This window comes from Lampetra planeri, chromosome 12, assembly GCF_965212315.1.
Source record: "Lampetra planeri chromosome 12, kcLamPlan1.2.h2, whole genome shotgun sequence".
Classification (NCBI taxonomy): Eukaryota; Metazoa; Chordata; class Hyperoartia; order Petromyzontiformes; family Petromyzontidae; genus Lampetra; species Lampetra planeri.
Window position 1 is genome coordinate 6,506,279 of NC_136118.1, and position 16,073 is coordinate 6,522,351.

Genomic DNA, 16,073 nt, shown 5'->3' on the forward strand with positions numbered 1-16,073 from the left:
CGGTGTGTGTACAAGTACAGCCTAGAAAGTGTAACTGTGAGTGTATATGGGTGGCAGCAGCAGTTGTTTCGTACACTGCCTTATGAATCCGGCGCCTGAGTTCGATAACCGGCCACAAATAACAACATCATCAGTGGCGAGTGATTTGCGAGCCGGTCTCTCGTCTTGGCATTCCCGTTCACCTCACATACACCCACACACACTACACATCGTGGTGAAGTATGATAAACCAGCCCCGTTACTCACGGTGTGACGAAGCCTGCATCATTTGTGCGTTGACAGGGATGAATACCTGTACTGTATGATGAAATACGATACATTCACGTGTAATATAAACAGGTTCCTGGAAGTGGCCCTGCATTATCGCAGATAATTTAGCTTATACCGTGCACTTACACGCATGGGAGATCGTACTTCAATGTGTTGCACTGACGACTTTGAGAAATGCTTACATGAAAACATTTGGTGTGTGTTCGATTTAAAAAAAAGTTTATTCCAATTGTGCCATCAAAACTCTCGTAGTGAGTGAGCAGTGCACCACCACGATAGAATGGCCTGCAGACATATCATTGAACTGCTTCTGGGATCCTTTCAAGGGATATTCACTTGGAATGCTGCATATTTTCAGACTCCCTGCTATATATATCTTTTCCATGGAGATGTGTGTCGCATGGCAGGCGAACTTTAATTTGTTTTATCTTTGTTGTATTCTCAGAACTGGAATTTTGCCAGTTTTACGTGAAAACCCAGTTTTAATACTTATGTAGGGGTGTTAGAGAGAGAGCCCGTTATGCATGGCAGCCTATGGTAAACAAACACAGTAGGCGGGGCTACATGTGTGCACAAGCAGGTGCCCTCTGCGACGTCCGCGCCAGACACCCTGGGGGGTCGATTCGGTCGTTATGATCCCCCGGGGCCCCACCCCTCAGGGAGGGGTGGGGTATAAAAGGGGATTGTATCGAAGGGCTCGGGAGTGATGTTTAGCTAAAGAAGAGGAGGCGGAAGACGTCTGAGATAGAGCCCTGGACTCCCCCTGGTACGCCGTCCTTATCAGGACCGCGCAGGCTCGAGCCAGTGGCGTGGTACCAGAGCCAGAGCCAGTGCTGGTCTGGACTCTGGGTACCGGGCCCGACTGACCAGTGTCGGGCCAAGATAGCCTCCCCTAGCCCATTAGTGGAGGACTCAGAGGCAGGCTAGGGTTAGCTAGAGAGGTGTGTCCTCAGATAGACGGGTGAGGGGGCCGATACCCCCTCAAATGTGTATGTCACAACGTTGGTGTAAAATAAACAAGTGTGCCTCCAACTCCGGTGTGAACGAGTCGTGAGCGTTACTACATCTGGCGTCAGAAGTGAAACAAAGTACGAACATGGATACACGCCGGACGACTCGAGTCGGAGTACCAGGGGCGGAGGACACCGCTGCAGTCGGAGGGCCCGAGATGGCTGAAGATGCCATCGAGCAGCCGGGGCTGGGTGCACCCACGCCACAGCAGCTGGAGGAAGGGGAGCCGTCGACGGAGGGGCTGAGGCAGGCGCACGCGAAGCTGGCCGAGCTGCTGTACGCCGCAGCCGCCATGCTCGACAACATCACGCGGCTGGGGGCTGCGGGACCGCCACGAGGCGACAGCAGCCAACGACCACAGCGCCTTCCCGCCATTTCAACGGAGCAACATTTTGAAACTCCCGCCATCGCCGCAGCTGCTGTTGAGGGCGTGGCCGCTCTAAGCATCGCGTCCAACGGCGGGAGTACAGTGCCTGCCGCGTCACCACGGGTGCGACCGGCGATGCCATCGCTGCTTCGGGCCGACGCTGAGTCGAGTGAGGGAGACGAGGGAGCGCGATCGTCCTCTGCAGCCGCTGCCTTACATCAGCGACTGCCGCCGCTCAAAGAATTTGTGGGCGAGGAGGGCGACTGGGGCGGCTTCCAGCGGCGCTTCCTCGCTCACCAGGAGATGGCACAGTGGACAGACGCCGAGGCTCTCCGAGCACTGCCAGCACTCCTCGACAGCGACGCCCTCGCCACACTAACATCGGCAACGAAGGAGAGGCGTTCCACGCTGCGGAAGGCGATGCAAGTGCTGTCCGCTGTGTATGGGCCACCATCGGACTGTCGTCAACTCTTTTACGATCGCCAGCGGGGGACGAAGGAGTCGCCCCTGGCGTACCGTACAAGCCTCCTGGCGCTGGCAAAGGAAGCCTTTCCACGAATGGACGACGAGGGGATCGACGCCATGGTGACAGAAAAGATACTTTTGCTGGCGGACGACTTAGACATCGTCATTGTCGCACAGGACGATGCAGAAATGTGCTCCCTCCAAGCGGCCCGTCTCCTCCACGCAAACCTGTCCTCTCAACGACGGAAGGCCAGCAAGGCGGCGAGCGGGCGCGCCGTCGCTGCGGCCACCCTCCCGGCGGAAGAGGTTTGCGCCATCAACCATCGACGGCAGCACGGAGCGGGAGCGCGGGAGGACCGGGCCGATTCAAGCCGTCTACAACGTCCATCGTCGCCACCAGCGCTTCCACGCTGTTATAACTGCGGCATCCGGGGCCACGTCGCCTCGGGGTGCCGCTCTCCTCGGCAGCGCGGAACGACACCTCAACGGGACGCCGGCCCTCGTCACAAGCTCCACCATCATAATCCGGCGAGTCGCGGCACCCCTCATGTTTGGCCCACGCACACGCCCGTCACACACTCGAACACCGCAGCGAAGGGGGGGCAAATATCGCGTACCATGGCACCAACACGCACCGCTCTGGGTACTCACATTGAACCCAGCCAGTGGTCCGTGTTGGCCCATCGGGTTGTAGCCGCGTCATCGGGGTCGTCGGCCGTTGTGGGTCACATCGATGGGGTCGAGGTGCGCATCCTGGTCGATACAGGAGCATCGGCGACCATTATTTCGGAGTTGATTTATAACATTCTCCCTGCCCAGAGCCGTCCTTTGATGCCTGTTAATGTGCCATTCTTTGCTGCTAACGGGGGTTCACTTGGCATCATCGGACAAATTCGAGCCCAAATTTGTGTCGGGGATATTAAATTATCTGGGCCGATTTTTGTTTCCTCCTCGCTGGCGGTTCCGTGCCTGCTGGGGACGGATTTCCTGGCCAAAATGCCGATTAGGATATTAATCGATCAGGGATGCATTGAGCTCCCATCGGGCCGACGCATGGCGTTTTTGCCATCCCCCGCTACGAGCCGGACGGCGTTCGCGACGGTGCCGGCGTTCGTAGATAGAACGGTGCGCGTTCCTCCGGGGGCGCAAATGTTAATTCCTTTGAGACTTCGGCGGCCCTTCGCTAAGGGCATTGGGGCTCAAGGGGTTTTGCTGGGACCGTCTAGGGCCGGGGTCAGTGGACCTAATTTACTCCCGGCCCAGACCATAGTGAGAGGGGATGGAGAACCCTTCATCGCGGTCCTCAATGTGGGCTCGCAGACGGTGGTGGTCCCACAGGGGACCGTGCTTGCTCACGCAACGCCGGTGCCCTGTGAGGAACCCGTCGCGAGTCATGTCGGCGCTGCCCCTGCACCGCGACCACATTCAGACAGCGATGAAGGGTGGCTCGAGGCGCTTTGCGCGGGATCGACGGACCTGTCAAATTTAGAGCGCCAACGTCTTAAGACACTACTGAGGGAATTTTCCGACGTTTTCAGTCGGGATAAATACGATTTGGGCTGCACTCATCTGCTGCGTCACCATATTGATACGGGTGACAGCGCGCCAATACGCCAAAATCCTTTTCGGTTGAGTCCCGCCGAAAAGGACCATGTCAAATCGGCTGTTGATGACATGCTAGCCGCCGACATAATTTCTCCCTCCAACAGCCCTTGGGGAGCGCCGATCGTCCTGGTTAAGAAGCAGGACGGTTCGTTGCGGTTTTGCGTTGACTTTCGGCGCCTTAATAAAATTACGGTTGCCGACGCATACCCGCTCCCACGGATGGACGAATCGCTTGACGCCTTGGCGGGAGCGCGATTCTTCTCCACATTGGACTTACTTTCGGGATTCTGGCAGCTTCCTCTGGACGATGATTCAAAGCCTAAAACTGCTTTCCGTACTCCGCACGGCCTGTTTCAATTCAACCGGTTGCCGATGGGCTTACACTCAGCGCCGGCAACTTTCCAGCGGTTGATGGAATTGGTTTTGGCTGGATTGCAATGGGAGTCGTGCCTGATTTATTTGGATGACGTCATTGTCTTTGGCAAAACTTTTGAGGAACATCTCCAGAGGTTGCGGGCGGTTTTCCTAAAGATGCGGGCTGCTAATTTGAAATTTAAGCCCCAAAAATGCCATTTGTTACGCGAGTCGGTGCGTTATTTGGGGCACATCGTGGGGCGCTCAGGTATTTCTACCGATCCCGCCAAAACGCAGTGTGTAAGCTCCTGGCCGACTCCCACCTCAGTGGGAGAGGTTAGGAGTTTTATTGGGTTTGCGTCGTATTATAGACGCTTCGTCGCTAATTTTGCGACTATCGCCAAACCCCTACATGCTTTAACATCTAAAGGGGTTCGGTTTTGCTGGGGTCAGGAGGAGGAGGCTGCTTTTTGCTCCCTTCGGGATGCTTTGGTAAACGCTCCTCCCCTGATTTACCCTGATTTTTCAAAACCGTTCTTGCTCGACACCGATGCGAGCAACACGGGTATTGGGGGCGTGCTCTCCCAGGTGGTTGACGGCGTGGAACATGTGGTTGCGTACGGCAGTCGGGTGTTGTCTCCAGCGGAGCAACGGTATTGTGTCACCCGTAGGGAACTGTTGGCAATTGTCCATTTCGTCCAACAGTATCGCCCATATCTGTACGGTCGGCATTTCACCGTCCGCACAGATCATGCGGCACTGCAGTACGCCCTGAGGGTTCAACAGCCATCGGGACAATTGTCCCGATGGTTGGAGGTCCTCCAGGATTACGATTTCCAAACCACATACCGTAAGGGCGTTCGCCACACCAACGCGGACGCTCTGTCACGCTTGCCAACCACCTCCGAGTGTGCATGCCTCCTGGGGTCTGGACGTTGCAGGCCTCCAGGGGACACATCGGTACCTGTCTTGGCGGCCGCCAACGACGACGATGCAATGGTTCCTAATTCAATCGAACAGCAGGGCAAAGATTCCCTGTTGGGGTTGCCCGTCATTGAATGGGGGCGCCTCCAGATGGAGGATGTCTCCCTCCTCGGGTGGCGACGTCGCGTTGGCGGTGCGGCGGGGGGAAAAAGTGGTGGTTCCGACGCATGGGAAATGTGCCAAGGTCTGCTAATGCATTGGGACGGGAAGTCACGTCGACATCGGCTGGTTGTCCCTACTGGGTTGCGGGGTAGGGTGGTATGGGCCGCTCATGAGCGCCTCCTACACCTGGGGACCCAAAAGACTCTCGCCTTGCTGCAACTTGATTTTTACTGGCCTGGCATGACGAGGGATGTGGGGGATTTGTTGGGATCGTGCCCTCAATGTGCACAACGCAAACCGCCGGCACGAGAGTCTAACCCGCCCTTGCAATCGATCAAAGTGTCCAGGATAAACGAGCTGGTCGCTCTGGACATTTTGGGACCATTCCCCGCCACCCCCAGAGGGAATAGATATTTGTTGACGGGTGTCGAGTATTTTACACGCTGGCCTATGGCCTGGCCTTTGGCCAACCAGTCGGCAGCAGCCATCGTGGAGGCCTTTGTTCAGGGTTATGTCCTGGACAAAGGTGCTCCGGAGAGGCTGCTGACCGACCAGGGCAGAAATTTTTCCGGTAAACTACTCAGACAAGTCTGCGATCTCCTGGGCACAAAGAAAATTCGGACCTCCCCATATCACCCACAAACTGACGGGATGGTCGAACGTTTGCATCGCACCATCTCGTCCATGTTATCACAACAAGTTTCGGACTCGCAAACGGATTGGGACCTACAAATTCAGGGGGTCTTGGCGGCGTACCGGATGGCACCCCATGCGGCTACGGGGTTTTCTCCCTTTTACCTCATGTACGGCCGAGAACCAGACCCGCCTGTTCGTGCCCAGTTGCGGATCCCCGTGCCGCAGGGAAAAACTAATCTGGCTGACCACGTTAAATTTAATCTGGACAAATTGACCGAGGCACGGGATGCTGCAATGCAAAACTCTGACCTCCGTCAGAAGGCAAATGAGCGCCTCAGATTGAGTCGAGCGCACATGCTGCAGTGGAAGCCGGGGGACAAGGCATGGTTGCACTGCCCCCAGGTGCCACTGGCAACCTCCTCTAAACTTGTGCGGCCGTGGCGGGGCCCTGTGGAAGTGGTGGAGGTGTTACGTCCGCAGTGCGTGCGCATCAAGTGGGGGAAGCGGCGATGGTTCGTGCACCCCTCCAGATTAAAACCCTTCGCTGCGGTACACGACCCCACTTCACACGCGCGTGGCCAAACATGTGGGGGGTCGGCCGACTTGCTGGGTCCGTCTCTGTCGCTCTCACCTGATGCCTTGCCGGCTGTGCCACCTTCAGGAGCATCAGGAGTGACGGGCTCACGCCCGATCACCCCTCCTGCGGATGCCGAGGGTCACGCGGAGTCAGAGGAATGCTCACCTCAAGACGGACAGTCGCCACCTGATGGTCCGCCACGCGGGGTTACCCCGTGTGAGGGGCCCGCTGCAAGGACGCGCGCTAAAATGCGCAAACTGTTGTGAGGCCGGAAAATGTGTACAAAGCTGTTGTGTTTATTGGGTGTTGTGTGGATGGTGTGTTTCCCGCTCCTCGGATGTACATATGCTGGGTTCACCGTTTGTTGTGTGTGCGGGGTGGGTTCCCTGCTGGTTGTATATAAGCTGTTTTTTTTACGGAATTCGTATTTATTCGGGGGGGGTGCGTCGGGTTGTTTCTCATCTTGTTGTTGCGTTCTTGTTCTGGTTCCTGTTATTGTTCAAAAATAGTGAGGCACACGCGCGGTCAGGGGGTGAAGGCACCTTTATTGTCAAATTTTTGTATGTTGGCAGCCGGGACGGCTGCATGCTATGCGGGGGGGAGTGATGTAGGGGTGTTAGAGAGAGAGCCCGTTATGCATGGCAGCCTATGGTAAACAAACACAGTAGGCGGGGCTACATGTGTGCACAAGCAGGTGCCCTCTGCGACGTCCGCGCCAGACACCCTGGGGGGTCGATTCGGTCGTTATGATCCCCCGGGGCCCCACCCCTCAGGGAGGGGTGGGGTATAAAAGGGGATTGTATCGAAGGGCTCGGGAGTGATGTTTAGCTAAAGAAGAGGAGGCGGAAGACGTCTGAGATAGAGCCCTGGACTCCCCCTGGTACGCCGTCCTTATCAGGACCGCGCAGGCTCGAGCCAGTGGCGTGGTACCAGAGCCAGAGCCAGTGCTGGTCTGGACTCTGGGTACCGGGCCCGACTGACCAGTGTCGGGCCAAGATAGCCTCCCCTAGCCCATTAGTGGAGGACTCAGAGGCAGGCTAGGGTTAGCTAGAGAGGTGTGTCCTCAGATAGACGGGTGAGGGGGCCGATACCCCCTCAAATGTGTATGTCACAACGTTGGTGTAAAATAAACAAGTGTGCCTCCAACTCCGGTGTGAACGAGTCGTGAGCGTTACTACACTTATAACGCCATCAACTCGCTATACTTGAGAAACCGGTTCAGTCATTTACGCTGACACTCGGGTTTGAACCTGGGAACTCAACGTTGCAGGCTCAATATTGTGACCCCAACCAATCAATGTCATTGATATATGGACAGTTTTTAGGACATATGTTGAACAGTTTATTGGCATATAAATTATTTTTTTATTAAAATGTATAGTTTAGTATTGGCATGACCATTTTTACCATTAATACATGTTGAATAGCAGACATCCTCATACAATTGCACATACAGAACACTGATGAAGGTGACTTTCAAGTATTTTTTTCATGAATTAAGCTCATTAATATTCATCAACTTAAGCCCCTTTCTCTATTTAAGTCCCATTTAAAAACCTTTTGTTTACTACGGCCTTTGAATAGACCTTGGTTTTGGTGTTATACTTTTTTGCAATATATTTTTTTTGTCTTGTACAGCGTTGTGAGATGCAGTTTTGCATGAACGACGCCGTATAAAATGTAATATAATTAAACTCACATGAGACAGCCCGTGATGCACAGTTTATTTGCATGTCTATTAAATAACAGATATGTAATTTTGTGTTGCATCTTAACAGGGGGGCAATGGCTGAGTGCTTCCTGCCAGCACCAGGCAGCCCAGCCGAGAACCGCAGGGCGGCCGAGGGCTCAGGCATGACTCGCAGCCCCAGCTTTGAGGAAGTTAGCCCTACAAAGTTCCCGGGTCTCTACCGCCTCACTGAGCCCACGGGACTCACAGACGGCAGCCATCTCCCTGGAGAGGTCCCTTCTGATGAGGATCGCGACCACGCCAAGAAGAAGAGCAAGTTCAAGAAGAAAGAGAAGCGAAGTCAGTTATCTTGTTATTTCCCCATTTTGGTTTTTCTACGCATAAACTAACCCCGTCGTAAGAGTCTATAATTTATATAAAAGGATAAGGGCCACTCTTGAAGATGAGCTTCATCTCATTGCTAATATGAGCAGTAATACACATTTGCCTTTTTGACTTCAGTTTTATAAGTAACACATTTACGTATTGGGGTAGAACAGTGGAGCAGTGGTCAGCTGACTGCACGATGAACCTGGCTCTCTGAGTTCGATTCAAGTCCATAACTGACAATAGCAAGTGGTGCACTTGTCCTGGGTGTCTCCCTTCACCCACCCACATTGATCAGTGGGATCCCCCCTTCAGCCTACATTGACCAGCAGGGCAAAATATGGTTTAAAATCCCATAACCAGTAGGGTATGGGAGGCCTTAATCCAGCAGTACATAGACAGTGTTGTAAATATTCATACATATGCAGGTGGGCTTTCTTGGTTTTTAATTTCCCTGCTTTGTGTAAAAATGTGTGTTCCTTGGGCCAGCTGAGGGATATGCGGCTTTCCAGGAAGACAGTTCAGCAGATGAAGCAGAGTCACCTACCAAAGTGAAGAAGTCCAAGGGTATCCAAGTATTTAAAAAGCCCAGCTTCTCCAAAAAAAAAGATAAGGAATTCCGCATTAAGGAAAAGGTCAAAGAGGAGAAGCCCAAGGAAGAGAAACAAAAGGAAAAGAAAGTCAAGGAGCGAACGGTTAGATGCTTATGTTTAAAAAATATATATTTCAAGGAAATGTATTTTAACGAAGTTCATTGATCAAAAATGACTTTACATAATTTGTATATGGTAATACAGGATGTGCGCTGTTATGGACAATACAACAAACACGCATTTTCTTTGTCATAGCAGGCCGTGGCAGACGTTGTAAAACTCCCCAAGAAAGATAAGCAACAGAAAAGCAAGAAGAAAAAGAAGGCCAGTGTCTTGACTGTACCAGAGCAGGATTGGCCAGAGGTAGAGGTGGTTGTGGGGCCCAAGCCTGGTCCCATCTTTGGTGCCACCTTGGAGGAGGCTGTGCATCGCACTGCCCTCTACGACGGAGTGCCCTTGCCAGCTGTGTGCCGAGAGTGCATCGACTACATTGAACGTAATGGCCTTAAGTGTGAAGGCATCTACAGGGTTTCTGGTGAGTTTCAAAACACGCTCACTTATGTCTGCATATTGGAATATCAAGATTTATATTACAAATTATCAGCGTGTATCACACAATTTTCAGATAAAAATAACTTACACTGATAATAAGATGTTATTTATTCAACTTGCTAATGGAGGCCTTTGTCAATGGCAGGAATAAAGTCGAAGGTAGATGAATTGAAGGCCATATACGATCGCGAGGAGTCTCCCAACCTGGAAGATTATGACCCTCACACAGTTGCAAGTGTACTGAAACAGTATCTGCGGGAGCTTCCAGAGAGTTTGTTGACACGAGAGCTCCACCCTAAAATTGAGGAAGCCTGCAGCCGTCCTTTGGTTGAAGATCGGCTGGCTGAGTGCAAGCGACTTTTGGCAGAGCTTCCCAAATTCAATCGCCATCTCCTCTCCTGGCTCATGGTCCACATGGACCATGTGGTGCTGCATGAGAGTGACAATAAGATGAATGTGCAAGGCATTTCTATTGTCCTGCACCCCACAACACAGGTGCGTAATAATGCTTTGGCCATGCATATACTGTTGCTTATTGTGTCCTGAAAATGAAACAAAAACGGATTTCAATTAACCAATTTGTTTAATGTGTTTTCTTACAGATAAGCCACCGACTGCTTTATATGTTTTTTATGCATGTGAATGACCTGTTTAAGAACGTGAATCTGAATTCTGCAATCAGGCCACTTCGTTGGTCCAACCTGGCAAATGCTCCAAACTTCCCAGAGAGCCAAGAAAATATCAAAGAAGAGATCCGGAGACAGGTTAGAATCTCAGCTGTAAATTAGACATAGCTCATGATGCAGTAGGTGCTCGTTGATATGGCTCAAATATGTAAAGGTTCTAAAAAAAATACCATTATTTTTTTATTAGTAACATTTTACATAAATGGAAATACGCTATTATCACCCTTGCTGTTCACCATAAACCCATTATAAAAGCTTGTTCTTTAGTTTACATTATTGTTTATGATTGGCTTGTAATACAATGCCAATTTTTGTTGCATGTGTAGCACATTGAATTATTCTATTGTATAGACATTACATCCTTAAAGTGTTCATGCTATGCCAAATAACATTGTTATTTTATTGCGCATAGGAATTCATGCTGAACAGGTTACACAGTGACCTGCAAGCTGGTGTTAAGGACTCTGGGAAGGAGGAAAGGCTTTGGGAGGTTCAAAGAATCCTGACAGCCCTTAAACGCAAACTCCGTGAGGTCAAACGACAGGTGAGAAGTGTGCAAGATATACCATTCCAAAAAGTAATATTCTGTACAGCAGACGTATGAAAACATATTAAAGGAAGAGATCGTTTCCATCTGTAATCACTGGACACATGTGGATTACATGTGTTTTAAGGACTGTGAAGAAAAGATAGCTCAAGAGATTGCCAGCCTATCAAAGGAGGATGTTTCAAAGGAGGAAATGACAGAAAATGAAGAGGAAGTGATCAACATACTCATAGCACAGGTATGTACATTGATCATATACTTCCTTTACAGTCCTTTGCCAATCCATTGCTGAAGGCCTCCCCACGCTGTGATGGTCATGGGGGATGTTTGATCATACTTTACGCCGGTCAGTGTGAGTCGTGGATGAGAATAAAGTTGGGATGCCAGTTTCATAGTGCAGTTGGCTAACCACTGTGTGACCGCTCCACCGCTAATTGTCAGATAACATCACAAAATGTACATTTTCGAATGTGTTTCAGGAGGGTTGTTTGCCATTCATGACACTGATCAGTATAGGTTGGTGAGGTTGGTGAAGTTGGGGAGTAGGACTCGTTCAGATATCACTTGCCACTGGTTGTTAGCCATGGCTTGAAAATGAACTCATTAAGTAAGATAAATCAATGTTGTAAATGTATGATTTGAAAATAATGGACATTGGTGATCTTCCACTGCTTATTCTTCAGGAGGATGAGGTTTTGACAGAACAGGAGGAGCTGCTCGCCATGGAGCAGTTGCTGCGGAGAAAGATGGCCGCTGAGAAGGAGGAGATCGAACGACTGCGGGCTGAAATCGCAGAGATACAGAGGTGAGGGCCTCTCCACAGATGTTGGTTTTCACATGACACCAGTTCGAGTTGCAAAATCGTGATCCTTCTTGTCGGTGAAATAGTTGAATCATGATTTAGTTCATCTTTAGAGCCTTTTGTCAAGCCATTGCTGGATAAATGCCGTGTAAATCATTGTGATTTAATTTGACCATATTTCAGTGATTTTGCAGTGATAAGTGCACTATGCTTTGAATCAAACTCAGGTGGCAGGGTTTCTAGCACAATGCACTAACCGTTACATCACTGCTCCCCCAAGTCATTGGATAGTGACTGGAGGGAGCCAACACTTTGTTGTAAGAATATATTTATACGATAACACCCAAGTGAACTGATAAAATTAATCATGCATTTCCTGGCATGTTCTTATTGAATTCTAAGGAAGGAACGAACGTGTGTGCTTTCCTTGTGTGTGACGAGGTAGTCGACAACAGGTGCGCAGTGAGACGGAAGATTACAGCTCGGACAGTGAAAGTGAGAGTGAGGACGAGGAGGAGCTGCAGCTGATTCTGGATGATTTAATTCGGCAAAATGAGGAACTTGAGGTAAACAATTGCAGTGTACAAGAATTCGAGTATTTTGGCTTGATTGTAACAACACAGGGTTCTGAGTGTGGCCTTCCAGGCGAAGCCCTTTGTTAAGCCTTACCTTTCTCAAGCTTTCGACACACTACTGTGGGCATCTTCAGCAACTGACTTGAGAAATCTCATGTCGTATCTACCCACATAATGCTCAACACGCAGCCCAACCCAGACTATCACACTTGTATAGTCTGTTGTGAACTCTAGCCTATGCCCAGCAATGAAATACAGAGTACATTATTTTGACATGGGTGATTTTTTGTTTTGAAGGCAATATACAAATGTTAATATTTGTGTACTATTTTGTGCAAACATTTTGACATTTTTCACAGATCAAGAATAACCACTTGAATCAAGCCATCCACGAGGAGAGGGAGGCCATCATAGAGCTGCGGGTGCAGATCCGCCTTCTGAAGTCTCAGCGGAACAGGCAGGAGCAGTGCCAAGAGGAGGCAGCGGCCGCTGGAGAAACTGCTAAGCTATCTCCAGATGCATCAGCCGTCATCGCTGTTGCACCCAACAAACTCAAGTTGGAATCCGCTGTTTCCATCGATGCAGCAGACAACAGAGCTGCAGCTCGGTCTCCTGCAGAGATTTCGGCAGATTCTAAAGTGGCCAAGTCACCTACGGATGCTCCTCTGGACTCAAAACCTGCAAAGGATGTGGGGAAGGAAGCGTCAATGGCAGGAATCGCGAATGCGAAGGTGTGCAATTTCTGTCCGTCATCTCTCATTTATTTGTGCAAATGTTGGCCATCTATTATATATAGCTTTTGAAGTTAGTGCCTGAAAGTTTTGTGATTTTAAGCGTTTAACTATTTTATTTTGCAGGATGCTGCAAAAGATGTTGGGAAGGATGCTGTCGCAGCAGAAGAAGCTGGTAAGGTGGTACAACCTGTGAAGAACGTTTGCAAAGATGATAACGTGACAAAGAATTCTGATGAAACACAAATCGCAAAGGATTCTGGGAAGGGGGAGCAAGTGAAGGGTTCTGGGAAGAATGTACCATCAGCCAAGGATGCTGGGAAAGAATCCAGGTCAGCAAAGGAAGTTGGTAAAGAAGAGGTAAAAGGAAATGCAAAGGATTTACAGAAGCCTTCGCCTGCCAAAGAAACAGAAATATAAAGTGTTCTTTAAAATGACATATAACAAAAAAAAATCTAACCTTTAAGCTATGTATAATATATTATGGGATGTGTTTTAACCGGGTTCTAATTTTCAGAATATGCACCTTTATGTCCACACATGCAAGTCAGAGGTATCGCTTGTATTTGTTTAAAATATTGTAGCAATAAGTGAAATGTGTATGTAAGTTGTTTGTCCATAAATATTATGGTTCCATTTTTAGTTCACATTGAAAAGTGAGCCAACCGGAATTTTAAGCAGAGCACATTTTTTGCGCATGTATTAACACCAAAATGAATACAAATGGAGTGTGAATTACAATTGTAAAATATAGGAACCTTCCATCTATTTAGGCCATAATATAATGGTCTGGCTCTGTTTTATAATGTGAAATAAAAGTGAAACTGCTGTATTAAATTTCAAACAATGTGCCTTTGGACATGTCCCTGGGATTGGAAATAAAGTTTTACCTTTTACTCCTATTTTATTTTAATAACCTTGGTACATTTATTCATGTTATTTTTCTCGTCATGATGAGTTGCTTAATTGCATATGCTTTGTAAGGTGTTAACTATTACGTGTAATATAGGATATGCACCTACCAGTTTCCTTTTCAGGACATTTTTAAATTAGATCAATATGCGTCAACACGACAAGCATTGTTTTTTTTGTATCGGTCACATTGCCCTTTAATAGTGTTTATTCAATGGAAATATTCATGAAATGCGATTTAAATTCTGTAGCTGCATGCTGTAAAACACCACGTGTTAAGTGTGGATTAAAATGTATATGCATTCTCTGCATGATACGTGTCGTTGCATAAGCAAGCAGTTAAATGGAGTTGTTAAGTAGTTTTTTTCATGCGAGGTCTAAACCAGTTGGTGATGCAAAAAAGGGGGCGATGATGCAAAAAAGGGGGCAGTGATACATTGCTCTGTACTTTCAGTTAAATATTTACTGCTTATGCACGATGTTAAAGTCATGTAACGCTGAAAGATCCACCAACTCGAGCGACAAAGCGCCAGTGGGGTTTTCAGTACCCGTTCTTTGACAGCAGAGGGCGAAGTGCGTTCAATGGAAACGGCCTTTGATACGCATGCCGTTCACAAGAAACGCAACCCATTCATTCACATTTACAAGCCTTTTAACAATTCACTTCGGAACCGATCGAGTGTTTCTTAAGCCTCGACTATCACACAAACAGCAGCACGGTATTTGAATACACTTTAATTGGTAATGTCCCCGTGTTGAAAATGGTGCGAGTGTGTATATGACAAACTCAAAATGCGTGTACGAGACGTGTTCACAGCAGTATTCACTATTGGTATGCATTAGGAACTGCCACACGACGCAAACTAACGTTCATTCAGCTCCTGATGAAATATATGCATCTATAAATATCCACCAACATTTTTTTGTATGCGTTTTCTGTGAACAAAATGTACCCTTTGAGTTTATGAGCGCCTTTTATGACCGTTTATGCAACCGTTTAGTTATGCCGAATATGCTGTCATGCATAATTATAGGCTTATTCGGGAGCTTGTATTGTTTAGTGGTGAAGGCCGTCATCCAACAGTGTATTGACAAAAGGGATGTTGCACTGTAGGCAACAATGCATAGTTAATGTACGTGCTAATTGTAAATTAAATCACACCCAGTTTGGTCGTGAGGTCTTGCATCCTTGATTTACAATGCGGTGTAGATCCCAAAAAATACATTTCCGTTGATAATTTTAATCATTACATTGTCTGACTTTCTCTTGCCTCTCCATTCTAGACAGCGATTTATAAAAGCACACCTTTCATACGATTACGTGCTTTATGCTGCATTTTGCTGTTACAGTGCTCTTGGCGTTGTTTAGAGTATCTAAAATTTATCTCTAACCATGTTTAATTTCAGTCGTAGTCGCCTATTATACAGTACATTCTGTATTCTATCATTTACCAACCCGCACTGACGTGTGTGGTGAAGCAAGGCCAAACAAATACTCCCCATCGCCGGCATGGGCATGGGTATACATTCATCTAACCGTGATATTATAAGTTCGTTTAATTTATTATACCATAGTTATACACTAAGCAGGGGTTCTTAACCTTTACTGCAGCCTCTGCACCCCTTTGATTCTCAATCGTAATAAAATGTATAATGTTAATAAATACATAGGTTTGATGAAACAAAGTAGTTGGACTTACGTGCCCGTGTTTAATTTATTTGCGATGATTTACCTTGTTAAAAAAAACATGGAATGTCTCGCACCCCCACAAAGGGCACCCCAGGTTAAGAACCACTGCTTTAAAGCAATGTTTCCACGTATTGCGTTGATCGACTCGACATAGACTTAACATACATCCTAACCAAGATCTATTTAATATAGCTAGGTGCAAAAATAATATTTTGAAACGCACGTTAAAACATGCGAATTAATGTGAAATGCCAAAAAAAATCCATAAACCAGCCGAGGTAAAAACCGCTTCATAAAAATGCCAATGTAGAGTTAAGGGCTGTAGCAATGCACAGAGCAGTCGTTCTCGTCAATAATTAACATCAGTAAAGGCAACCGCCAGATTGTCCCTCGTGTTGAGATTGGATATCATATATGTAGCCGACTGAACTGTATATCCTTCAAGCCTCAAATATAGCACTCATCAGCCTTCATCGATCCACTGTTGGATGAAGGCCTCTCCAAGCTTTCGCCGTCTCTCACGATTCCGTGGTGTAATAAAACAACATCTCCACCTGA

At 48.3% G+C, this 16,073-nt stretch overlaps 1 protein-coding gene across 6 annotated transcripts in view; it reads left to right on the forward strand.

Annotated features, from left to right (window-relative positions):
- Positions 1-16,073, forward strand: part of RALBP1 (ralA binding protein 1) — an 18,517-nt gene extending 2,444 nt beyond the window's left edge. For 2 of the 6 annotated variants that reach the window (XM_078599327.1, XM_078599325.1), the window contains exons 2-12: positions 8,150-8,400; positions 8,917-9,122; positions 9,279-9,555; positions 9,718-10,067; positions 10,175-10,336; positions 10,671-10,802; positions 10,933-11,043; positions 11,489-11,610; positions 12,053-12,173; positions 12,542-12,913; positions 13,040-16,073. In XM_078599327.1, the coding sequence (XP_078455453.1) occupies positions 8,157-8,400; positions 8,917-9,122; positions 9,279-9,555; positions 9,718-10,067; positions 10,175-10,336; positions 10,671-10,802; positions 10,933-11,043; positions 11,489-11,610; positions 12,053-12,173; positions 12,542-12,913; positions 13,040-13,333 (2,391 nt within the window). In that variant the 5' untranslated portion in view covers positions 8,150-8,156 and the 3' untranslated portion in view covers positions 13,334-16,073. Of the gene's footprint in view, positions 1-8,149; positions 8,401-8,916; positions 9,123-9,275; positions 9,556-9,717; positions 10,068-10,174; positions 10,337-10,670; positions 10,803-10,932; positions 11,044-11,488; positions 11,611-12,052; positions 12,174-12,541; positions 12,914-13,039 lie in introns of all 6 variants that reach the window. The other 4 variants (XM_078599324.1, XM_078599323.1, XM_078599329.1 and 1 more) reach the window with 2 other exon arrangements.